The sequence below is a fragment of the Lutra lutra genome, chromosome 14, assembly GCF_902655055.1.
Source record: "Lutra lutra chromosome 14, mLutLut1.2, whole genome shotgun sequence".
Taxonomy (NCBI): domain Eukaryota; kingdom Metazoa; phylum Chordata; class Mammalia; order Carnivora; family Mustelidae; genus Lutra; species Lutra lutra.
Genome location: NC_062291.1, coordinates 13,082,945 through 13,103,234, shown reverse-complemented (window position 1 = coordinate 13,103,234; position 20,290 = coordinate 13,082,945). Strand labels below are relative to the sequence as shown.

General features: G+C 43.2%; 1 protein-coding gene across 1 annotated transcript; it reads left to right on the top strand.

Annotated features, from left to right (window-relative positions):
* The first annotated feature begins 1,577 nt into the window (after positions 1-1,577).
* LIPN (lipase family member N) lies at positions 1,578-19,355 on the top strand. Its single transcript, XM_047703238.1, has 10 exons — positions 1,578-1,993; positions 3,299-3,417; positions 4,003-4,120; positions 6,205-6,403; positions 7,965-8,074; positions 10,177-10,313; positions 12,081-12,221; positions 13,756-13,827; positions 14,361-14,432; positions 18,182-19,355. The coding sequence occupies exons 2-10, from the start codon at positions 3,310-3,312 to the stop codon at positions 18,413-18,415; spliced, it is 1,191 nt and encodes a 396-aa protein (XP_047559194.1). The 5' UTR covers positions 1,578-1,993; positions 3,299-3,309; the 3' UTR covers positions 18,416-19,355.
* The last annotated feature ends 935 nt before the right edge of the window (positions 19,356-20,290 follow it).

Below are 20,290 nucleotides of genomic sequence, written 5' to 3'. Positions count from 1 at the left end.
AATATGATCTTCGGACCAAGGTATCAGAAACATCGCTGGGTTTCAGAAAGACTGACCTTTAATCCACATTTTGCCCAAGATCATGTTCCAGCTCTAATATCATCTAATTGGGGGGGGGGGGGGGGAGTGGTAGTGAAGCAGGGAAATTTTGAGCTTTTAGAAAGTAGGAGCTATAGTTTTGTATTTCACAGGGCCAAGGAAGAAGTTGCAATGTGTTTTCATTTTAGCTCGTTTCAACATGTTGAAAGCATTCAAGAGAGGATCTGAGAGGGCCACGAGGTAGGGCCATGAGTTAGAGTTCTGAAATTCGCCCTGGTCTACAGGCTGTCAAGGCCGGAGATGTTTAGCTCCATTCCTGCTGCTCCCACACCGAGCATGGCCACAAATCTACATTAATACTAATAACATTGTGCCTCCCAGAACTCCCCAGAGAGTTTGCTAAGTTCTGTTTGAAGTGATTCTGAAAGTCAGAAGCCATGTGCGTTTCCTAGCAGGTCCTCACCCCTGTCACTGGGCAGTCAGGGTCAGGAACAGTGGAGTCTTGCCTCAAAGGGGGAATAATCTGGGCGCCTGGGGGGCTCAGTGGGTTAAGCATCTGCCTTCAGCTCAGGTCATGATCCCAGGGTCCTGGGATCCAGCCCCGCATCAGGCTCCTTGCTCAACCGGGAGTCTGCTTATGCTGTCTCTGTCTTTCTCTCAAATAAATAAAATCTTTAAAAGGGGGGGGGGCGCGGGGGTGGGCAGAATAACCCATAATCCTCCCACCTCTTCCAACAATCGGATGCTTCCTCTCACTCCACGTTGCTGTAACTGGCATTAATTCCCCATTCCAATGGAACAGATCTGAGGGTTTGGACAAACTCAAGTAAGGCTTTGTTTTTGAAAGGGGTGCAGAACGAGTCCAGACCCAGAGAATGGAAACTACTGCCCTCTGCTAGGTAGGAGTCTCGCCACTTCTTGTCCCGGAGAGCTTCAGTCCTTCCTGGAGCCCTAGAGGGGTATGGAATACAGAGAGAAACAGAAACCCTGTTTGTGTGCCTCCCCTAGTGTTTGGGGAAGGGAGTGGAGCTAAGTTGTTGTCATCCTCCTCTGGCCTCTGCTTCTACTTTGTTTTTTGTTTCACATTTTGTTTTTAAGATTTTATTTATTTATTTTAGAGAGGGAGAGAGTGAGAACAGGGAGAGGGGCAGAGGGAGAGAGGGAAGCAGGCTCCCTACTGAACAAGGAGCCCGATGTGGGGGCTCAAACCCAAGACCCTGAGATCATGACCTGAGCCAAAGTCAAGAGTGGGACGCTCAGCCCACCGAGCCCCTCGGGCGCGCCTGCTTCTGCTTTGCTTTAATTCGAGGTGAACTGGTCTGTGGTTCAGTGCCCACAAGGGTCACTGCCTCCCTTGGACATATGTGTCAGTTTTCCCTGATGCTCTGCTAGTTCCAGGTCCTGCCGGCCTCGGGAGCTGGGAGTCAGGGTGGCCTCATCCTCACCATTTAGCCCACAATCAGTCACCCCCCTCCACACCACACGGTTGACATCAGTGCTTTTCCAGACTTCGCTTCGTCGGACTCCAACAAAAATGGTCTGGTGTCGAGGAGGTAGATTTTGTTTCTATGCCTGGTTCTGTCCATTAAGATCCCGAGTCCATCCGACTTCCCCATTTCATGCCAGTCTTGGAAAAGATAGCTGAACCCTCCTGACAGCGGCTGCCACTCCAAGGAACATAAAGGATTCAGTCATACTGGTTACTTGGCACCCCGCAGACCACTATTTCCCAATCTGCAAGCACATCAGGGCATTTGGTGCGTCAGGAAGACGCCCTGGGCGGCGCCACAGCCCGGGGTTTCCTCATTGCCATGGGCTTCCGGTCTCTGCTCTCTCTAGCTGCTAACTGTCACTGCAACTACATCTTGTTCTTCAACCTGATGTCACATCCAGAAGTTTAGAGGTTTCTAGTCTGTACAGAGTCTTCTGGAGCAGAGGGCGCTCATTGAGCTAGGTAAGGTCAAGATCTATCACAACTGGGAGGCGGGTTGGGGTGATGGTCAGATCCAAGGGTGCTGCTGGGAGGCTGCCTGCCTTCTCCACCCAGTTCTGGCACCTGTGGGCTCTGTGACCTGGGCAGATCTGAAATCTCTCTAAGCCTTGGGTTTTTTTATCCATAAGGTTAGGATGATAGGACCCACTTGATGGAGTTTCTCTGAGATTTAAATAACACGCCTGAGGTATTTAGAAACGTTCTCTGCACAAGCTTTAGCACTCAGTAGATATTAGCTGTTGCTAGTTTTAACAGTGTTTTAAATAATATAACTTTTGCAGATATAAAATCGTCTTCAACCGGACAGCAAATGCATGGGAAGCTATTTAAAATCTTCAGAAGTAAAGCTCTAAATTTCTAGAAGTCAGTCATTAATTTGTTACAGCTCTCTGATGTTACTTTCTGGCTCATTCTCAGATTAGGAATAATAGTGAAACGACTGACCTGTTTCTTGCTTTGTAGGTCATTTAATCCTTCCTGTAAACCCCATAGGGTAGGTTAAAACCACATTGAGATATCACCTTACACCAGTTAGAATGGCCCAAATTAGCAAGACAGGTTACATTATTATTCTAATTTCACCCACAAGGAAACCTAGAGACAAAGCTGCAAAATAACTTGCCCAAGGTCAGAAATCTTGTCGGTGGTGAGACTGGACCTCAAACTCAGGTCACAGTGCGGGTGGGGAGGGTGTCATAGGAGGGTCAGTCTGGACTGCCATGAGGTTGGTCTGCCTTGGCAGAGGTTATTTTAAGTCCTGCCAAGAAAGAGATTGTACATTTAAATGTGCCACCTTCCCCTCTGGGTGTCAACAAGAGAAATAATCCCGTCACTGGAAATCCATCCTCCTCCTCTCTGCTCACTGTTCTTGTATGTTTTGTGGGAGGCGGGTTAGAGTAGAGGATAACGCCCCTTTTCCCTTTGCTGTGGCTTGGACACCTGTCCTCTGAGTCTTCAGGTATCCTGGCAATTTGCAGGTGAGCAAAGACTTAACATAATTGAAAACCTTTGATTAAAGGACAACCAAAACAATAAGTCTTAGTGCTTGATGAACTATCTTGCAAGAAATGGATTGGGTCAAAGCACTTTCTATGCGAAGAATGGATTCCGACGCTCAGAATTAGCTCACTGTGTTTGTTTGCTCCCTTCCACAGTTTCTCAGTGTCCCTAGGATGTCCGTCCAGTTTGCAGTAGGGCACTATTTTCATTTCTTAAGCAACATTGATGTCTAAAATTAATCTGTGATTATTAAATGTCTTACGTCAGGCATTCCCACGATGTGGCTGGTTTTAACAACAACCTGTTGTTTGATCTGTGGAACTTTAAATGCTGGTAGATTCTTTAATTTGGAAAATGAAGCGAATCCTGAAGTGTGGATGAATATTGTAAGTCATGCCAAGTCCCAAAGGACATCACATAAGGCAGATGCATGGTCTTGTGAGAGCAGAAAGTCTCAAATAAGGGAACAGATAAAACATAGGTGATATTTAAGGTTTCTCTGAGAGTCAAGCTAGGGAGAACTTCCCTTTTGGCTGAGTAAATAACACTTTCCAGTAATGTAAAGCAAAAAAGAATTTATAGGCAACCTCCTTGTTTGAATTTATATTTTAAAAATATTAAAAATTTCTATTCTAAGCCCCTTGAATATTATATATGACCGCCTTCTCCCCAACCAAAAGGGGTCTCGAGAATTAGCTGGAGAACATAGTTCTGTCAGAAAAATGGGTCAATACCTAATACCATCTCTACCCAACTACCCACCCCCAAATTTGCCAATAGCAGACATTTTTTAATATTCTGCTAATTTTTTTAAATCAAGACTTTACATAGTAAATCAATTTTGCAGTTACCTGGGGCTACAGATTTCAGATAATTCACCCCAATAAGCACCCACAAGATGCTTTGTTCTAGTTCTTTCCAAAACCCTATGGAGAAGATGTAGAGCTAATGCCTGTGTTTTCACGGGGCAGAGTGAGATCATCACCTATAATGGCTACCCCAGTGAAGAGTATGAGGTCATCACTCAGGACGGGTACATCCTCAGTGTCAACAGAATTCCCCATGGACGAAGAGATGCCCGGAGCCCAGGTATGAGATGCGTCTATCCTGCGAAGGTGGACAGCATATCACTACACCTTAGGACTGGCTTTCCACTGAGAGAATGACTGGTTTTTCAAACTTGGTTCAATTCTTAGATTAGTCTTTAAACAGTTAAAGGGAGTCTCCTTCTTTTCCAATTTTCTGAAGACAGCCAAGAACCTAAAAATATGACGGGCAAGACAGATCTTGTTGACAGCAAACAGGCTCGCTTGCTGGGGGTGTAAATGCAAAGGCGGGACCGAAATTTCTTTCGTTCGTGACTCATTTCTCATGCAAAAAATTGCTGCATCCCAGGAAAGGGATTTCCTCACTCGCAAAGAGGTTGGCTGGGTTGCATGAAGTCTCTCCTGCCCCCTTTAGAATCAATAGGCCTCCTTCGGCAGGACTAAAAAATCAAATTAGATGACCCTGACGTTTCTGAAACTTTTTCCAGGAAGGAAAATTGGAACATTCTTCCTATATTTTGATCCGAGGGACACAAGTTTTGTGGGAGGAAGGAGCATGGTATTGAGATGGCCTAAAGTCTAGCAAGAAGAGCCAGCCACGCAAAAGCAGAGGAAATTACTCTTTAAGTAGGGACAAGTCACTGCAAAGCTCAGGATGAGTGAGGAACAGAGAAGAAGGAGCAAAGTATCTGGGAAGACAGGAGGGCAAATCCTCTACCCCATCACTGCTCTGTCCCTCCTGCCATTCATATTCAGAGGCGGCTAAAATCGCCCTCTTTGACTTCTGTCCTCCAAGAAAGAAAGGCATAATTCTAGAGATTCAGAATGAAAATTGAGCGTGGGACGAAGTTGAGGGTAAGAGACAAATGGGAGAAGTTGAAGTTGACTCTCTGATCACTAACAAATCAGTTTCTTGGACAAGTTCCTCTTTAGAATGTACTTAACCAAAAATTGTTCATCCCATATCTGAAATTCAGACCAACAGGCCATCCTGAGTCTTCCTGTTAATCTTCGTTCTCTTTCTTTCTTTCTTTCTTTCTTTCTTTCTTTCTTTTTTTTTTTTTGCTAAATCTGGCAATACGAGGCTTGGAGGGAGGGGGCTGGGAACCATAAAAGGAGGGCATTTTTCTCCTTTCCAAGGAGGAAGAATTTGGGGAAGGTTTGGAGTTAAGAACCATGGATTAAGTGTATTATTCTAAAAACTTTACATTAATTTATATCTGAGAAACCTCTCGGCATCCCTAAGAGGTCAGTACTATGAATAGTTATCATTTTACAGGTGATGAACCTGAGCAGGCCGTGTAACAGGCTCAAAGTCACACACACATAGCAAGTGATGGAATCAGGACTCAAACCCAGCCAGCTCCAGAGCCTGTGCTCTTAACGCACTAAATTATGGTGCCTTTTGGAACCTTCTGCGCCGGTTCACCTCATCTCCCTGAACACCCTCTCCCTCAAGAATTTGACAGTCATCAGAGGGATGTTAAGCCGATTCTATTATATTTGGGGTTTTCAAATGCTCTCTGGCAGGCAGAGGCTGGGGATTTGGCTAGAAGCTTGGAGAAGAATCAGTCATTGTCCATTTACGCTCCCATCCTCCTCCTCCCTGGAAGAGGCAAGGGATTCCATCAGACATGATCATTTTCCTGTCTTTACCAATCAGACCCCGGAGATATGCAAATGTGAATTCCTAGAGCTGGGAGCACAGTTTACCAGCACCCACTGCGGTGTGAAAGAGAACTGGGCTTGCGTCCTGGCTCTGCATCTTGTTAACCGTGTGGCCCCTTGGGAAAGGTACTTCACTACCTCAAAGCTCAGTTTCTGCAGCTGTAAAATGAGGATCCTTAAAGGAGTAGCTACTTGGTAGAGGTATCATGAGGCCATAACAAGCTCCTGCAAGTTCATCCGTCAGCACAGCACCAGATGTAATAAACATGCTTGAGAAACTTACACGTGACTCTCCCACTCTAACAAATGACAAGGGGAAAGGTGAATGCTGGTTTTGGGTTTTGCTTCTTCTGGTGTGGGGTGTGTACGTGGGAGGGGTTTCTATCATGTTCCTGAGATGTTCTTTTTATCATAAGTTCTTTTCTCTCCCCTCTTTCTTTTCTCCCTTCCTCCTTCCAGGACCCCGGCCAGTCGTGTATTTGCAACATGCCTTATTTGCAGACAATGCCTCTTGGTTGGAGAATTATGCCAATGGCAGCCTTGGGTTCCTTCTAGCAGATGCAGGTTATGATGTCTGGATGGGGAACAGTCGGGGGAACACTTGGTCAAGAAGACACAGAACACTGTCAGTCAATGAAGAAAAATTCTGGGCCTTTAGGTAAGCCTCTAAGAAAAATCATGTGGAAAGTTGGAGACAATTCCTTTGAATATAATAGTGTGGGTGATATTAATAATAATCCATAACATTGGAAGGCACGTAGTTCCTCGTAGTTTCTACTAATATCTCAAAGCAAAGAAACAGCAGGAAGTTAGATTTCCACTGATTGGCCCACAAGTTAGTTACATCATTTTAACGAGATGGTTTTTTAACATCCAATTCTATCCAATACTATACAATATAAATATGTCCCAAGAGACAGCTCAGGGAATTCCTGTGACCAGGGCACACACTCATTCAATCAATGTTTGCTGAGTGTCTCCTGTATGTACAGCTCTGAGCACTCAAGAGTGAGAAAAGTGCCTGTCTTCGCGAAACTTCTATTCATTCTAGTGCTGCTAATCCAGGTCTTTTCTCTTGGACAGAGATGGTGTGTGCCAGTACTGTATTTTATTTAGAGAAATTCTGGTTGTAACTGTAGTAGATACCATTTTCAAGAGAACCCCAATATGAGGTCTTTAAAACCTTGCTAATGGGCCATAGAGAACAATGTCCTCGTATGCTACCTCCATCTTTTACCGAAAGTATTTCTGCTGTCACCAGAGGACAGGCTGATTCTTGCAAGATATTTCCCTTTGCAAGGCTAAGCTCCCTGTTGGTTTGCTAGCCTGCTGCTAGAACAGAGTGTGCATTCCTACCAAGCTGATGAAATATTCAGCACCCACTGACAGGTGGAGAATCAAGGAAGGGTAGAATAAATTGTTAGGGTCAGAGCCTTTGGGCAGGAACAAACATCAGGAAATATTTTGTGTCGCTGCCCCTTGGCAGGGAGCTTGGAACTTGTTTGCTATAAGACATCACAAGAATTTTCTTATACTTGGGGAGCGTCAGCCTACAGATTTCCTTACGTGTCCTTTTGATAAGCAACCCTCGAGCCCATAGGCTACCTGGAGCCACCAAGTATTTTGAAGGTCTTTTTGTTCTCCTGCGTTAATGCCAGCTGAACTGGTGCTGTGGCATTTTGGTAGATATGGAACATATCTTTGATATAGGAAGAAACATCAACAGCAGGTGCACCTGAGTCATGCCTTGCCTGTCATCCAGTCCCTTGAGCAGGCCTGCTCCCAAATGGGCATGATGGTCATTTCACAGATGAGCAAACTGAAGCTCAGAGCGTTTTAGTAATGTATCAAGAGTTTCTCATCCAGAGTCATGATCCGCCTCCAGTTCTGCTTCCAAAGCTGAGTGTTCTATAGCCTGAAGGTCTGGAAGGGCCCTGTGGCTGTTTGAAGAAGAGACAGGCCAAGCAGGGGAAGAGGGAGGGGATGGGAGGAGGAAGGGGAAGACTGGCTTTCAGACCGTACACACAAGGCTTGAAATCAGTCCTGCTATTAGACAGTAACACACAGAAATGCAGCAAACAGAAGCCACACTAGCCCAAGTGTAATTGGATAAAGAATGAAGTGCCCACCAGCATTCTGGGCATGAAAAATAGGTGAACGGGTGCTCTGAGTGTTCAATTTGGTGGCAAGTATTTACAAGCCCCTCTTTCATTTTGCAGTTTTGATGAAATGGCCAAATACGATCTCCCAGCAATAGTAGACTTAATTATAAATAAAACCGGTCAGGAGAAGCTGTATTTCATCGGGCACTCACTTGGCACTACAATAGGTATGTTTACAAACGTCAATGTTTTACAAGGGTCAGGGCCTCGCAGGCGTTCACCTTTCTTGAATTTCAGAAACTGTGTGTTGGGCAAATCTTTCCTCCGTTTCTGGTTACAACAGCACTTTTGTAATGGTGATAGAATTTCCATGTGCCCCAAATCTAACATATTTCCAAAGAGTAAGTTTCTAGGTCCCCTCTGCACAAAACTAGTAAAGCCTAATGACATGAAATATCCCTGAAGAATAAGTACATGTCGATCATACCTTCCTCACAACCCATTTGGGATTTTAAAAAATAGTAAAAAGGTGAGGTTATACTTACATTTAAATGAATTGAAAATAATACGATCACTTTTTTTTTTAAAGATTTTATTTACTTATTTGAGAGATAGAACACATGAGAAAGGGCAGGGGCAGAGAGAGAGGGAGAAGCAGACTCCTGGCTGAGCAGGAAGCCCATTGCGGGGCTTAATCCCAGGACTCCAGGATCAGGACCTGAGCCAAAGCAGACATTTAACCAACCGAGGCACTCAGGCATCCCTATGGTCACTTTTTTTTTTAGTTGATACACAAAAGCATACATCAACTGGGTTTATCTATTTAACGTGCAATTTAGTATTTATGGACTAGCAATTTAATGCAAGTACTATGCAGAAAATGTTTAGAAGTCCAAGATCCTTCTCTTTGAAAATGTACTTCCTAATGATTTCCTAGATCTTTTCTAAAGAAATAAAAAATCCAGCTCCAAATAAAAATTTAGAGGAATCCATTATATGGATATTGAGAATTTGTTAGTGATCTTCCACTAAAACTTCCAATTTTAAGGACACAGATTCAGATTAGGTCCATCTATACCCCCCGTCCCCCCCCCAGTGAGGGGGTTTGGGCATGTGGAGGAACCAGATGAAGAAGGAATGGCTTGAACAGGGTCTAGAAAGTGGGCAGGATGTAGATGTGCTCTTACATCTGATCTGCAATGAAAACAGAAAATATCTGATCAGCATTGCTCTGCCTTGTATGTAGGGCATGAATTTTTCAGTGGACATCCTCTGCATTTGGGGCAGAGCAATTTTTGTTATGTGGGAAGGACCCACTCTTCGCAAGACATTTAGCAACCCAGGCTCCGACTCACACTGCTAGTCAGTGTGAGCACAGAACAACTCACCTCCACACACTTCCAGAGATCTTCTACAGGAAGTGTTAGACCAGTATACGAGTTTCAGTCTTTGTATCAATTGCTCAGCCAATTAATATAAAGTCAGTTCTTTTTCTGGCCAAGACGGTTTCAGTGTTTCAACAAGACTTTCGGGGAGAAAAAAAAAAAAAAGCAAGGGTGTCCGTGCTTGTGTGCGCGGGCATGTGCACGCGCGAGCGCACACACACACACACGCTTACACACAGTGGGGGGCCCAGAAAGGCACCTCAGGGAACCAAAATACACAGATAGACCACATCCTTGACCATGCAGTGCTGTTCTCCACCCTTATCCTCATGGGGCTTGAAATGCTTGCTATGCTGTTGCTGAAAAGTCAAAGCGGATGGAGATGGCTGGTCCTTACCAGGACCACAGGGGACTGAGAGAAATCAGGGAACATTCTAGAGTTCGGTCAGCACCCAGTAAAGCATTGGAAGGGATGACATCTCTTTGCACTGTGAGAAAAAAGCAACTGCGGGATCACTGGATAATACCGCATCAAGAACTGATACGTTCCCCTCCCGTGAACCAACTGTTTACTTCTGGAAGCTCTGTGACTCACCCTGGCATCTCAGGGTTGGAGTAAAATGACAGCATTGCCAGCACTTAGCCCACACTGGGGGGTGAAGCTGTCCCCGGGACCCTTCGGCAGTGGAGGCTCACGCAGCTTATCCCTCACTCTCCCCAACGAAGTCGAATTGTCTAGAATACAAGAAAAATGGACACGAGAGCAGACAGGACTAAGGGCATATTATCTTTACAGAACAACTCAGAAGAGTTTCTCAGTTCACCCGTGGGATTATTGCAACAGAAGAAAAAAGTATCAAAGCAGAATCCCACTTTTGTTAGTAGAAACATTGCCTCAGTATTTTCTAATTTTTACAAGATTGTCTTGTCTCCTGTTCTCTTAGGGTTTGTAGCCTTTTCCACCATGCCTGAACTGGCACAAAGAATCAAAATGAATTTTGCCTTGGGTCCTGTGGTCTCATTCAAATATCCCACGGGCATTTTTACCAGGTTTTTTCTACTTCCAACTTCTATAATCAAGGTAGGCTCCTCATTTTTGCCAAAATGTCTCTGAGGATCCCATTTTGGATCGTAGATCCTTACTATTTTAAAGTCTATTATGAAGCAATAGTGGGAAAGTAGGAAATTTACATGAAATCTGTAGAAACCAGACTCTGTGACCATGTGCTGTGTGTGTGTGTGTGTGTGTATGTGTGTACCCACGTACATGTCTACGATTCCCATATATAACTTACTATATTCAGTCATTAACAGATCTGAGTATATGTCAGAATTTCTAGCTGAAGTGAGCGCAGTGTAGCTTAAAGTCCACTGAAGTTTTCTCATCCCATTCTTATTCCACTGGGCAGGTCAGTAAATTCACAATGCCCAAATGGAAGACATTTTTCAAGTTCCCTATAATCCCTGACATTTCTGACTTTAATATTAGATGGTCTTGAATACTACAACCCCTTCCTGTAGGAGAGTTTGCTTTAATTTACCAAGGCTACGATTCCAAAATCTAAATGTCTTACAGCTCAATTATTTGTTCAGAATTTATTGGTTATTTTCCAAGGTTGAAGATGTAGTTTGGTTGCCAATTGTGAATTTGGGACTTTATCCATCAAAAGTCTTTTTTTTTTTTTTTTCTGTTTGCTTTTTCTTTCTCTAAAAAGGTCATTGCCATGATAAACATAGTATTTTGGCAAAATTGCCCCTTCGATTTGGGGTGTCAGCTAAAATAGATTTGGGCCAAAATGAAATCAAGTAGACCGATAAGGGTTTCACAGTAATTCACATGTAAAATGAGGCCTGGCTTAAGGTGAAGGGGTGAGAATGGAAAAAAAAAATTATTTGTGGGTGAACACAAGGATGAATTTCCATAGAACCTAATGATTGGTTGCATAGTTTATTGTGTTGTTTACTATAAGCTCAGGTGATGCAAGTTCCCTTTTGCGGGATTGATGGTTCTGTTGCCAAAATGTGACTAACATCAGTTAGTTTGGGATGTTTTCTACATTTGGGTAGAGTTGAGCAGACAAAATAGTTACATTACATTGGGAGGCAGATACATCTGTCTCTACGTCATTTTTATAAAATATGGCTTTGTGGGCATAGGTAGGGTCTGAGGCTTATCTCAGTTTCCTATCACTGACTGTCAGATTTCTTGCCCCTTTCAATGCCATTCCCTGATCCCTCCCACCACTTCATGTCTGTGGCCAGAAACTCCAGTCCTTCTAACTGGGCGCCCCGCGCCCAAGCTTACTCTCTCAAACCCTACACGTTTTAACTGTGCTGCATCCCGTGATTTCAAGTATTTTCTGTGCAGTGGTCCCCTTCCCTCAGTACGAGCGCCATGGTCTACTTTCCAGTCCAAGAGCTGGCTCCGCTGGGACACTGCTAAAAAGACAGTGTGCCCATGGGTAGTAGGGGAAACCCTGCTTTTCCTTCCTAGTCAAGGCAATGTCTGGCCTTAAGGAGAAAATGTTCCGCCTCTCTTGCCAGTTAATGAGAAATGAGAAATGCAGGCAGTCACCGATTGGACGGGATAGGGGAGCTCCACCACGGAAAAGTGAATTTGGAGTTGAAGAGCCTGACTGCAATCTCTTTTTAAATGATATTTGTTGATTTTCCCTGGATAGAGATGGATTCATAAGTAGTTCCTTTTCCCAAATGACTTAGTCTCCTTAGCAGAAACACCAAATACAAATGGAAATGGATCTCTAAGAATCCTTATTCCTGGGATGAAGGGAATGTCATGAAGCCTGAAATCAGTTCTTGAAAGTATAATTATTGTTTATTTTTACAGGGTATTTTTGGTACCAAAGGTGTATTTCTAAAGACAGGAAGGGAACCCGCCCTCAAAATCTGCAACAATAAAATATTATGGGTGATATGTAGTGAACTTATGTCCTTATGGGCTGGATACAACAAGAAAAATATGAATATGGTATGTACAATGATTATGGGACCATTTGATGCTTTAAGAGATTCCAGCTTTTTTTAGACTCACTTTGGTGGATCTATCACGCTGCATAAACTAATGTGGTTTTCTAAACTGTAAAGGCAGAGATTTGCTATGCCTAGATTGAGTATTCAATGGTGCATGATTATGAAAACTGGGGGGAAGAGTAGGTAGGTTCATCCTTCCATCCGTGGTCGTATTAGGAAAACAGATGTCCATCAGAGTAGGAGTTTTGCACATTCCCTATCAGCTACCATTACTATAGTCAATGTGATTTTATTTTTTTTTAAGATTTTATTTATTTATTTGACAGACAGAGACCACAAGTAGGCAGAGAGGCAGGCAGAGAGAGAGGAGGAAGCAGGCTCCCCGCTGAGCAGAGAGCCCGATGTGGGGCTCGATCCCAGGACTCTGAGATCATGACCTGAGCGGAAGGCAGAGGCTTTAACCCACTGAGCCACCCAGGTGCCCCAGTCAATGTGATTTTAGAAATGATACCCTGCATTAAAAAAAAAAAAATCACAGAAAAGAAGAGAAGTCCATATAAGCGTAGAACTTATTTCCTCTGTGCCTTCCTTTGTTGGGTGACTTTGGCTTCGGTTAAAACTCCGCACTTAACTTGGAAAGCACAAGACAAAATGAAACAGAGATAGAACTCTTCTCCCTCAAAAGATGAGCAAGGCTGTTTCATCATCTCTTTGTTTCCTGTTATGGAGAATTCAAGGAGGAGTGTACATCTGCAGGCTACTGTGGTTGGATGGCTAGTTCTGTCACATTGCATATGACAGCCAGCGAGGCTGATACAGTGAAGCCAGTCCCCAAATCACCCTTCTCTGCCAGCCCACCCTATTCCTATTCAAGAGGCGAACTTGAGCCAAACCAAAATAGGAGAGGGACCATTGTTCAAAGTCTGCTTATTCAACAGTAAATATTTTCAATAGATTACTTTCCTTCTGCAGAGTTCTAAGACATAGGATTCCCATTACTAGTATATCTCTATAATTTTCATCTCTATAATGTTTACAAAGACCAAAGCACAGTGCATCTGAAGTGATTATATTTAGCTTTTCTTCTGCGATATTTTATTTTAGCCTCAGAAAAGCCTGGCACAGTATGATTTTTAGTATGTTCATTTAATAGGTGAAAATACAGAAACCCACAAGTTGCCCAAAGTCACAAAGCTTATAATTAACAGAGTTAAGTTCCAATGCCCAGGTGGTGGGAAGTGCCGATCAGGAACCAGGCACACCCATGCGCATGCGCACAGCACCCCTCCACACCCCGACACCCCGCTCGCAAATTACCCCGGAGCTGGTGCAGGATTGCGATGAAGCAACCCATGCTTTTACTCACAGTCAGGTGCCTGACGCGAGCTCTCTTTTACCTAGATGATTCAGCCTCGTCATTTCCCAAACCCCATCTTGGTTTGCTAGTCTTAGAACACTTGTTCTCTGCTTCTGGGAGGTATCGTTCCTTTCCCTGGGTGATTTTTGCTATAATATGTTTTCTTTCCCTCCAGAGTCGAATGGACGTGTATATTTCACATGCTCCCACTGGATCATCAATGCAGAACATCCTGCATATAAAACAGGTAGTGTCTTTGCCATGGAAGGACTCTTCGATCTTATTTCAGCACATCTGAAAGGAGAGAGTTAGCAGGTCTACCCCCTAGAGGCTTTGAAACTGGCTTCTACTTTGTCTCCATCACCATCTCTGGTTTGATTTCCCTAGATTGTAAGGAAAAGGGCAAGTTATGGTACAGACCAAGTAGGTGACAAAAATGAACCCAGTCTTAGATGGGAGCTTATAAAACAGACCCTGAGCTGAAGCAGGAGGTAACCAGGGAAAGCCTCATGGGATCGAACCTTCCTGGACAGAGAACTACCCGAGCTTTGACTTCCCCCTGAGGAGTCCTAATTTTCCCTTAGCTGTCCCTTCAAACCAAGGGCAGTCATTGCTTCCCTTTCTGCTGGCCTTGTGCTTCTAGTGGTAAAAATGTATTTATATACTTCTAATGACCCAGGAGTCTTATTTTCTTCCCAGGGCACAGTGGTTTTCTAAGATTTACTGTTAACAATTGTGATTCTTACTCTGATGATTTTTTCCAAAAAACATGTATTTCAGCTTTACAGATCTGATGAATTCAGAGCTTATGACTGGGGAAGTGAAGCAGAGAACATGCATCACTACAATCAGGTGAGCTGTTTGGAATGGCCCCAGAAGGGTGGCTTTGAGACATTATAATAAGAAATTATTGGAGAGTGAAAAGAATCCAACCTGACGATTGGTGGCATTCCCATTGACAGAGCTTTTTAAAAAGTGACTAATTTAAATATGCATTCATTGCAGAACATCTAAAAATAAATAGGATAGAAATAAAAGAAGCATGTCTGAAGGAATTAAAATAATGTATAATCCCTCCACCCACAGAACACAAGATGTGTCAATATTTGACTGCATTTATCCCAGTCTTCCCGGTGTCACTGCTTTCACACAATTTTTAATCTTGCTTTTTCATGTACAGTTATGCAAGACCTAGCCAATGCCACGCAGGTGGCTTTTAACATATTTTTCGTTGACTGTATAATAATGAAAATTGTTTTTTAAAAATCTATAAAAGTGTACAGGGAAAATGAATACCCAGTTCTTGATAACAACAGAAAAAAATATAGGATCCGACATGAAAATTAAAAGAATATTATCCACCCATGATGAGTTGAGCCATTAGTCACTTTTTGTTGTTGTTGTTTATTAAAAGATTTCATTTATTTACTTGATGGAGAGAGCGAACACAAACAGGGGAATCAGCAGGCAGAGGGAGAAAGAGAAGCAGGGTCTCTGCAGAGCAGGGGGACCCCAATGTGGGACTCGATCCCACTGACCCTGGGATCATGACCTAATCCAAAGGCAGTTGCTTAACCAACCAAGCCACTCAGACACCCTTTAGCCTCTTTTTTCCATCTGATATTTCACACTAAAGTTTGTAGACTCATTTAGGCCTTCTGTTCCTGCGATAAATCCTGTTGCCACCATTTCTTTTCTCAAATTCAGGAGCTGGGCTTCTCCATATAAACCAAACACATTAAATTAAATTTTCCCAATGTTTTCCCAGACTGATGTATTGAAGGCAATTTATTAGTGCAAATATAGACCAATTACATTGTTTCTAAGCAATGAAACAGTCAATCAGACCAGCCGATTTCTCCATTAGTGAATGGATTGAATTGTGGGACAAATGATTCTACTAGCCCTAAGGACAACTAAGAAAGCTATGTATATTTTTATTATTTTTTAGCTTGATTAAGGTGTAATTTACATACAATGAAATTCACAAATTTTCCAATTCAGTGAGTTTTGGCAAACACACTCATTTGTGTAACCATGCCATAATCAAGATATAGAAGTTACCACTAACCCCAGACGTTTTCTCCTGCCCCTCAGACTGTATATATTCACAGATGCATATATTTGCAAATGCTTAGAAAATATTTGCAAATGCCAGGAAAAAAAGAAAAACAGGAAAACAAAAAACAAAATAAAAAAATAAAAAACAACAGCCACAACAAATGTAAAAAGAATTACCTTCAGAGAGGGGAAGAAAGGCAGACTGAATGGGGAGAATGTGAAGGAATTAAGGAGACTCTCAATTTGGATTTGACATAATTCTTTTTTCTTCCATTATTTTTAATGAGCATATTATATTTATAAATCATTTCCGTTTACAAGAAAATGAAATAAAAATGTCACCCATACACTTAAGACCATTTTTAGTCAAGCTCTTTCTTTTTCAGCTATATTGAGGCAAAAATGATGAATAAAATTGTAAGACTGAAGGATACAACGCACTGACTTAAGTGTGTGGGAGGGTCAGCGTCCTTAGAATTTCTTCATGGTTCACTGGTTCCATCTGTGTCCAGGCTGATCCTGTTTGCTTTGAGTATGAGTTTAGGTCACTTGAAGTCAATTTTTATTATATTCTAGCCTCATTACTTTGTCGTCTTCTTAAGTTCCCAGCCCAATCTTTGAGCCTGTCGCATTTTATGGAGAATGAGGAGACTCACCCATGTAAGCTCCACGAGGGTAGAGATTTCCTTCTGTTTTGTTCACCAGGTGTTTTCTCACCTGGGAGAGGACCTGGCACTTCCTGGGCCCTAAACACCTACTTGTTGCATGAATGAAATTTCTTTTTTTTTTTTTTTTTTTTTTTTTTTTTTTTTTTTTTTAAAGATTTTTTATTTATTTATCAGAGAGAGAGGGAGAGAGAGCAAGCACAGGCAGACAGAATGGCAGGCAGAGGCAGAGGGAGAAGCAGGCTCCCCGCCGAGCAAGGAGCCCGATGTGGGACTCGATCCCAGGACGCTGGGATCATGACCTGAGCCGAAGGCAGCTGCTTAACCAACTGAGCCACCCAGGCGTCCCACGAATGAAATTTCTTAAAGTCCCTCTTATGCATCTTAAAATGTCGCTGTCCCCTTCTCTTCTTCCTTCCTCTTTCAGAAAATGAAGACCCACTTATTTCCCAAGTTTGTGGGCCTGTGCCCTTGGCCCCATCTCTTCTTATCTCCTCTTTCTCCTGGTTCCCATTACACTCTTTTTTTTTTTTAAGATTTTATTAATTTATTTGACAGACAGAGATCACAAGTAGGCAGAGCGGCAGGCACAGAGAGAGGGGGAAGCAGGCTCCCTGGTGAGCAGAGAGCCCGATGCGGGGCTCGATCCCAGGACCCTGAGATCATGACCCGAGCCGAAGGCAGAGGCTTAACCCACTGAGCCACCCAGGCGCCCCTCCCATTACACTCCTAAATGAATTGCTGTTCTTTATGAAAAACAAACAAAAAAGCCTTCCATCAACCTATGGATTCTATCACTCATCATTCCAACCATCTCATTTTAATCAACATTTTTTTTAATATTTGAAAGGGCTGAGTTTCTCCACTTCTTCCCCTCTTTCACTCACTCCTGAACCCCAGAGCTGGAGTTTGGGTCTTCATCTTTCTATTACAGCTACTTTATTTAAAGTCACTTGTGCCTTTTGACCTCCACATCCAGTGGCCTGCTCCAATGTATGTTCTTTGAGCTCCCACGGCCCCTTTGCCATTCACTCCCCCACCCCGGACTTCCATAATGCGGTGATCTTGAGTTTTCCCTTCTCTTTCTGATTATTTCCTTCATCCTCCGTCACCACTGGCTGCTTTCTATCACCCCCATTCACGAATGATCAGCCTTCCTCCTCTCTCCCTTTCTCCATTGGAGAATGTAGTCCTTCCTATAGCTTCAATTATCCCTTCTCTGGACCATCCCTGCTTCATGTCTAGATTGTTCCAGAATCTACCTCCAGCCTATTCCTTCCTCAAGGCATCTCAGACCGATGGCCCTTACAGTTACCTTCAGACAGAGCTCTGAGAAATGACCCTGCCTTATCCTCCCAAACTTCTGAAAGATGTCAAAATACCTTAGCCTGGCCCTTGACTATCTGTCTCCAATCTTCTATCCTCCTGCATTCTCTCACACAGTTTCGTCCCGGGGTTCTCTGGACAGCTTGCCATCATGACCGTGGTATACGTGTTCTTGCTACCTGCTAGGAAGCCCTCTCACCCTCATCCCTATGTGACAGAATCCAACAGTCCCTCCACAGTCATTTCAGATAATTCCTCTTCCTCAGAAGCCCCCAGTCAGAAGTTGTGTCTTCTTCACCTTCACTGCCATTGTATTTGGGGAGCATTTAGTGGCATTTGACATACCCTACTTTGTAACAAATGTCTGTTGACCTATCTTGCATCCTTCCTTCACACTCCTTGAAGATACAGACCATTGCAGGCATTATTTCTACTTCCCTCAGTGCCTGACAGAGCTGCACTTGTAGTCAATGCTGAGCCCAGTAGCTGAACCCATCTGTTGCCGTGAGGAGATTTTTCTCACAAACGTTCTTTCTCTCTCTTCCATAGAGCCGTCCCCCACTCTATGACTTGACTGACATGAAGGTGCCTACTGCTATGTGGGCTGGTGGCCATGACGTCCTTGTGACGCTCCGGGATGTGGCCAGGGTAATCCCCCAAATCGGGAATCTCCAGTACTTCGACCTCTTGCCTGACTGGAACCACTTCGATTTCATCTGGGGCATGGACGCTCCCCAGCGAGTGTATAGTAAGATCATAGCCTTGATGAAGTTATACTCCTGATGGCAAGGAATTCCTTCTTGGTTAAAAGTTGCTTGCCAGCCCAGGGGAGGCTTTGGGAAAGAGACTGGTCAGCAGGAAGGCCTTCTCTGGTGTCCTTCAACTCATTTGCTGTTGCTAAGGGTTTCCCTTATCCGACATCCCTGCTAGGAGTTATTTCAACTGTGCTGCTCATCAGCTGAGAAATCTCCAACCTTCCCCACTCAGTCAGGGGAGGCCCATTTTTCACCTCTGCGAAATATGCCCTTGGGAGAGTAGTTCAAAGAGGCCTTTTTCTTTCCTCATTAAAGTCAATTTCTTAAAAGGAGAGACTTTGCAAAGGCAGCCGTTTGGGAATATATTTTGGGAGGTGGTGATCTTATGACCTACTTGAAATTACCATTAGGGCCAGAGACATGACGGCCATCTGTAAACAGGCCATGAAAATAAGCTCTGGCCCACATCCAGTAGGAAAGAGAACATCACACTGGAAAAGACTAACAAAATGGAAGTTTTCCCACGAAGGACTAGGTAGGATATGCTGAATTACTGATTATTCTGAAATTACAACACATAAGAAATAAATCTCTCGTGTCTTGCCCTAAAGATAAGTTAAACTGATCACCAGCAGTGTCTTCGTGGTCAAAGGGGGATTTATACTATTGCTTGTACCCAAATGACATTTAAAGCAACTTCCAGAAAGCCTATGGGGCGAGGCGGGGGGGCGCTAGGAATATTCCAAGTCTTGCTCTATTTCATTCTCTAAATGATGTCAGACGTTGATTCTAGGATTTAGTACAGAGTTCCCAGTGCAGCATGAAGTTTTGTGTCCGTTTCTGGATTCCTGAGCGGTGGAAACTTGGAAAAGTTCTTTACCCTCTTTGAAGATGTCACTAACAGAAAACTGTTTACGACCTCAAGAAATGTACATACCTCCCACAGTTAATTTTTAAAAAGTAATGTATGTTAGCCCCCCAATATTTGCATGTCGGACCAGGGTCTTTTGGTTGTCAAATACCACATAATCATTCTTTAATAAATAATTCATACCTCATTTTTAACCTTAATTATAATGTCTTTCAAAAGAATAACAATTTTAATACACTTGGGAAGCCATTTGAAGTGCAAATCCATCCATATTTATATAACTTTTATTTACCAAGATTAAACTATCCAAGCTTATCAGTTTTAAGTAAGTTTTATGGAATTCTTCTGAAGAATGAAATGTAGTTTTCTTTTTTATTTTTTTAATTTAAATTCAAGTAGCCAACATATAGTATATCATCAGTTTAAGACGTAGTGTTCAATAATTTATCAGTTGCATATAACACCCAGTGAAAATGTGGTTTTCATACAAACAGTACAGTCTTTCAAAGTCACATTTAACCAAATTAACCAAAATGCATTGAATAATATAACTATTATAACAAATAGAAGAGGCATAAGTAAGTCTGAGAACAAATATCTAACTCTTAGTAGGCTTAGAGTTCAACTAGAAGGAGGGGAAAGATGTGACCGTAATAGATGAGCCTGTTTGTTATGACTATTCAAGAGGCATCGGGCATCAGTTAAGATACCTACAAGAGAGAAAAGAGGCATTGGTTCCTATAGGAATCTAGTTAAGTGGAGGTCAGTTGAGAGAGCTCCTAAGAGGATTGATCTATGCTATAGTAACACTGTGCTGCAAATAGTCGTGAGGAGCCCACTGGCTCCCAACAGCGAACATTCCTTTGTCGTGCTCACAGCCCCGTGGTTTGACTGGGGCGGCTCTGCCTTGCACTGGGATCACCAGGGCCCCGCTCAACCCTGTGGGATGGGTCCTGGTCTGCTGCACATGCCAGTTCATTCTGGAACGAGCAGCTAACGGGACTCTGTTCTTCCCAGGGTAGATTCCAAGAG

Coding starts and splice junctions, on each gene's coding strand:
- LIPN (XM_047703238.1), top strand. CDS start 3,310: ATGTGGCTGGTTTTAACAACAACCTGTTGTTTGATCTGTGGAACTTTA. Junction 4,121..6,204: donor AAGAGATGCCCGGAGCCCAG/GTATGAGATGCG, acceptor TCCTCCTTCCAG/GACCCCGGCCAGTCGTGTAT. Junction 6,404..7,964: donor GAAAAATTCTGGGCCTTTAG/GTAAGCCTCTAA, acceptor TTCATTTTGCAG/TTTTGATGAAATGGCCAAAT.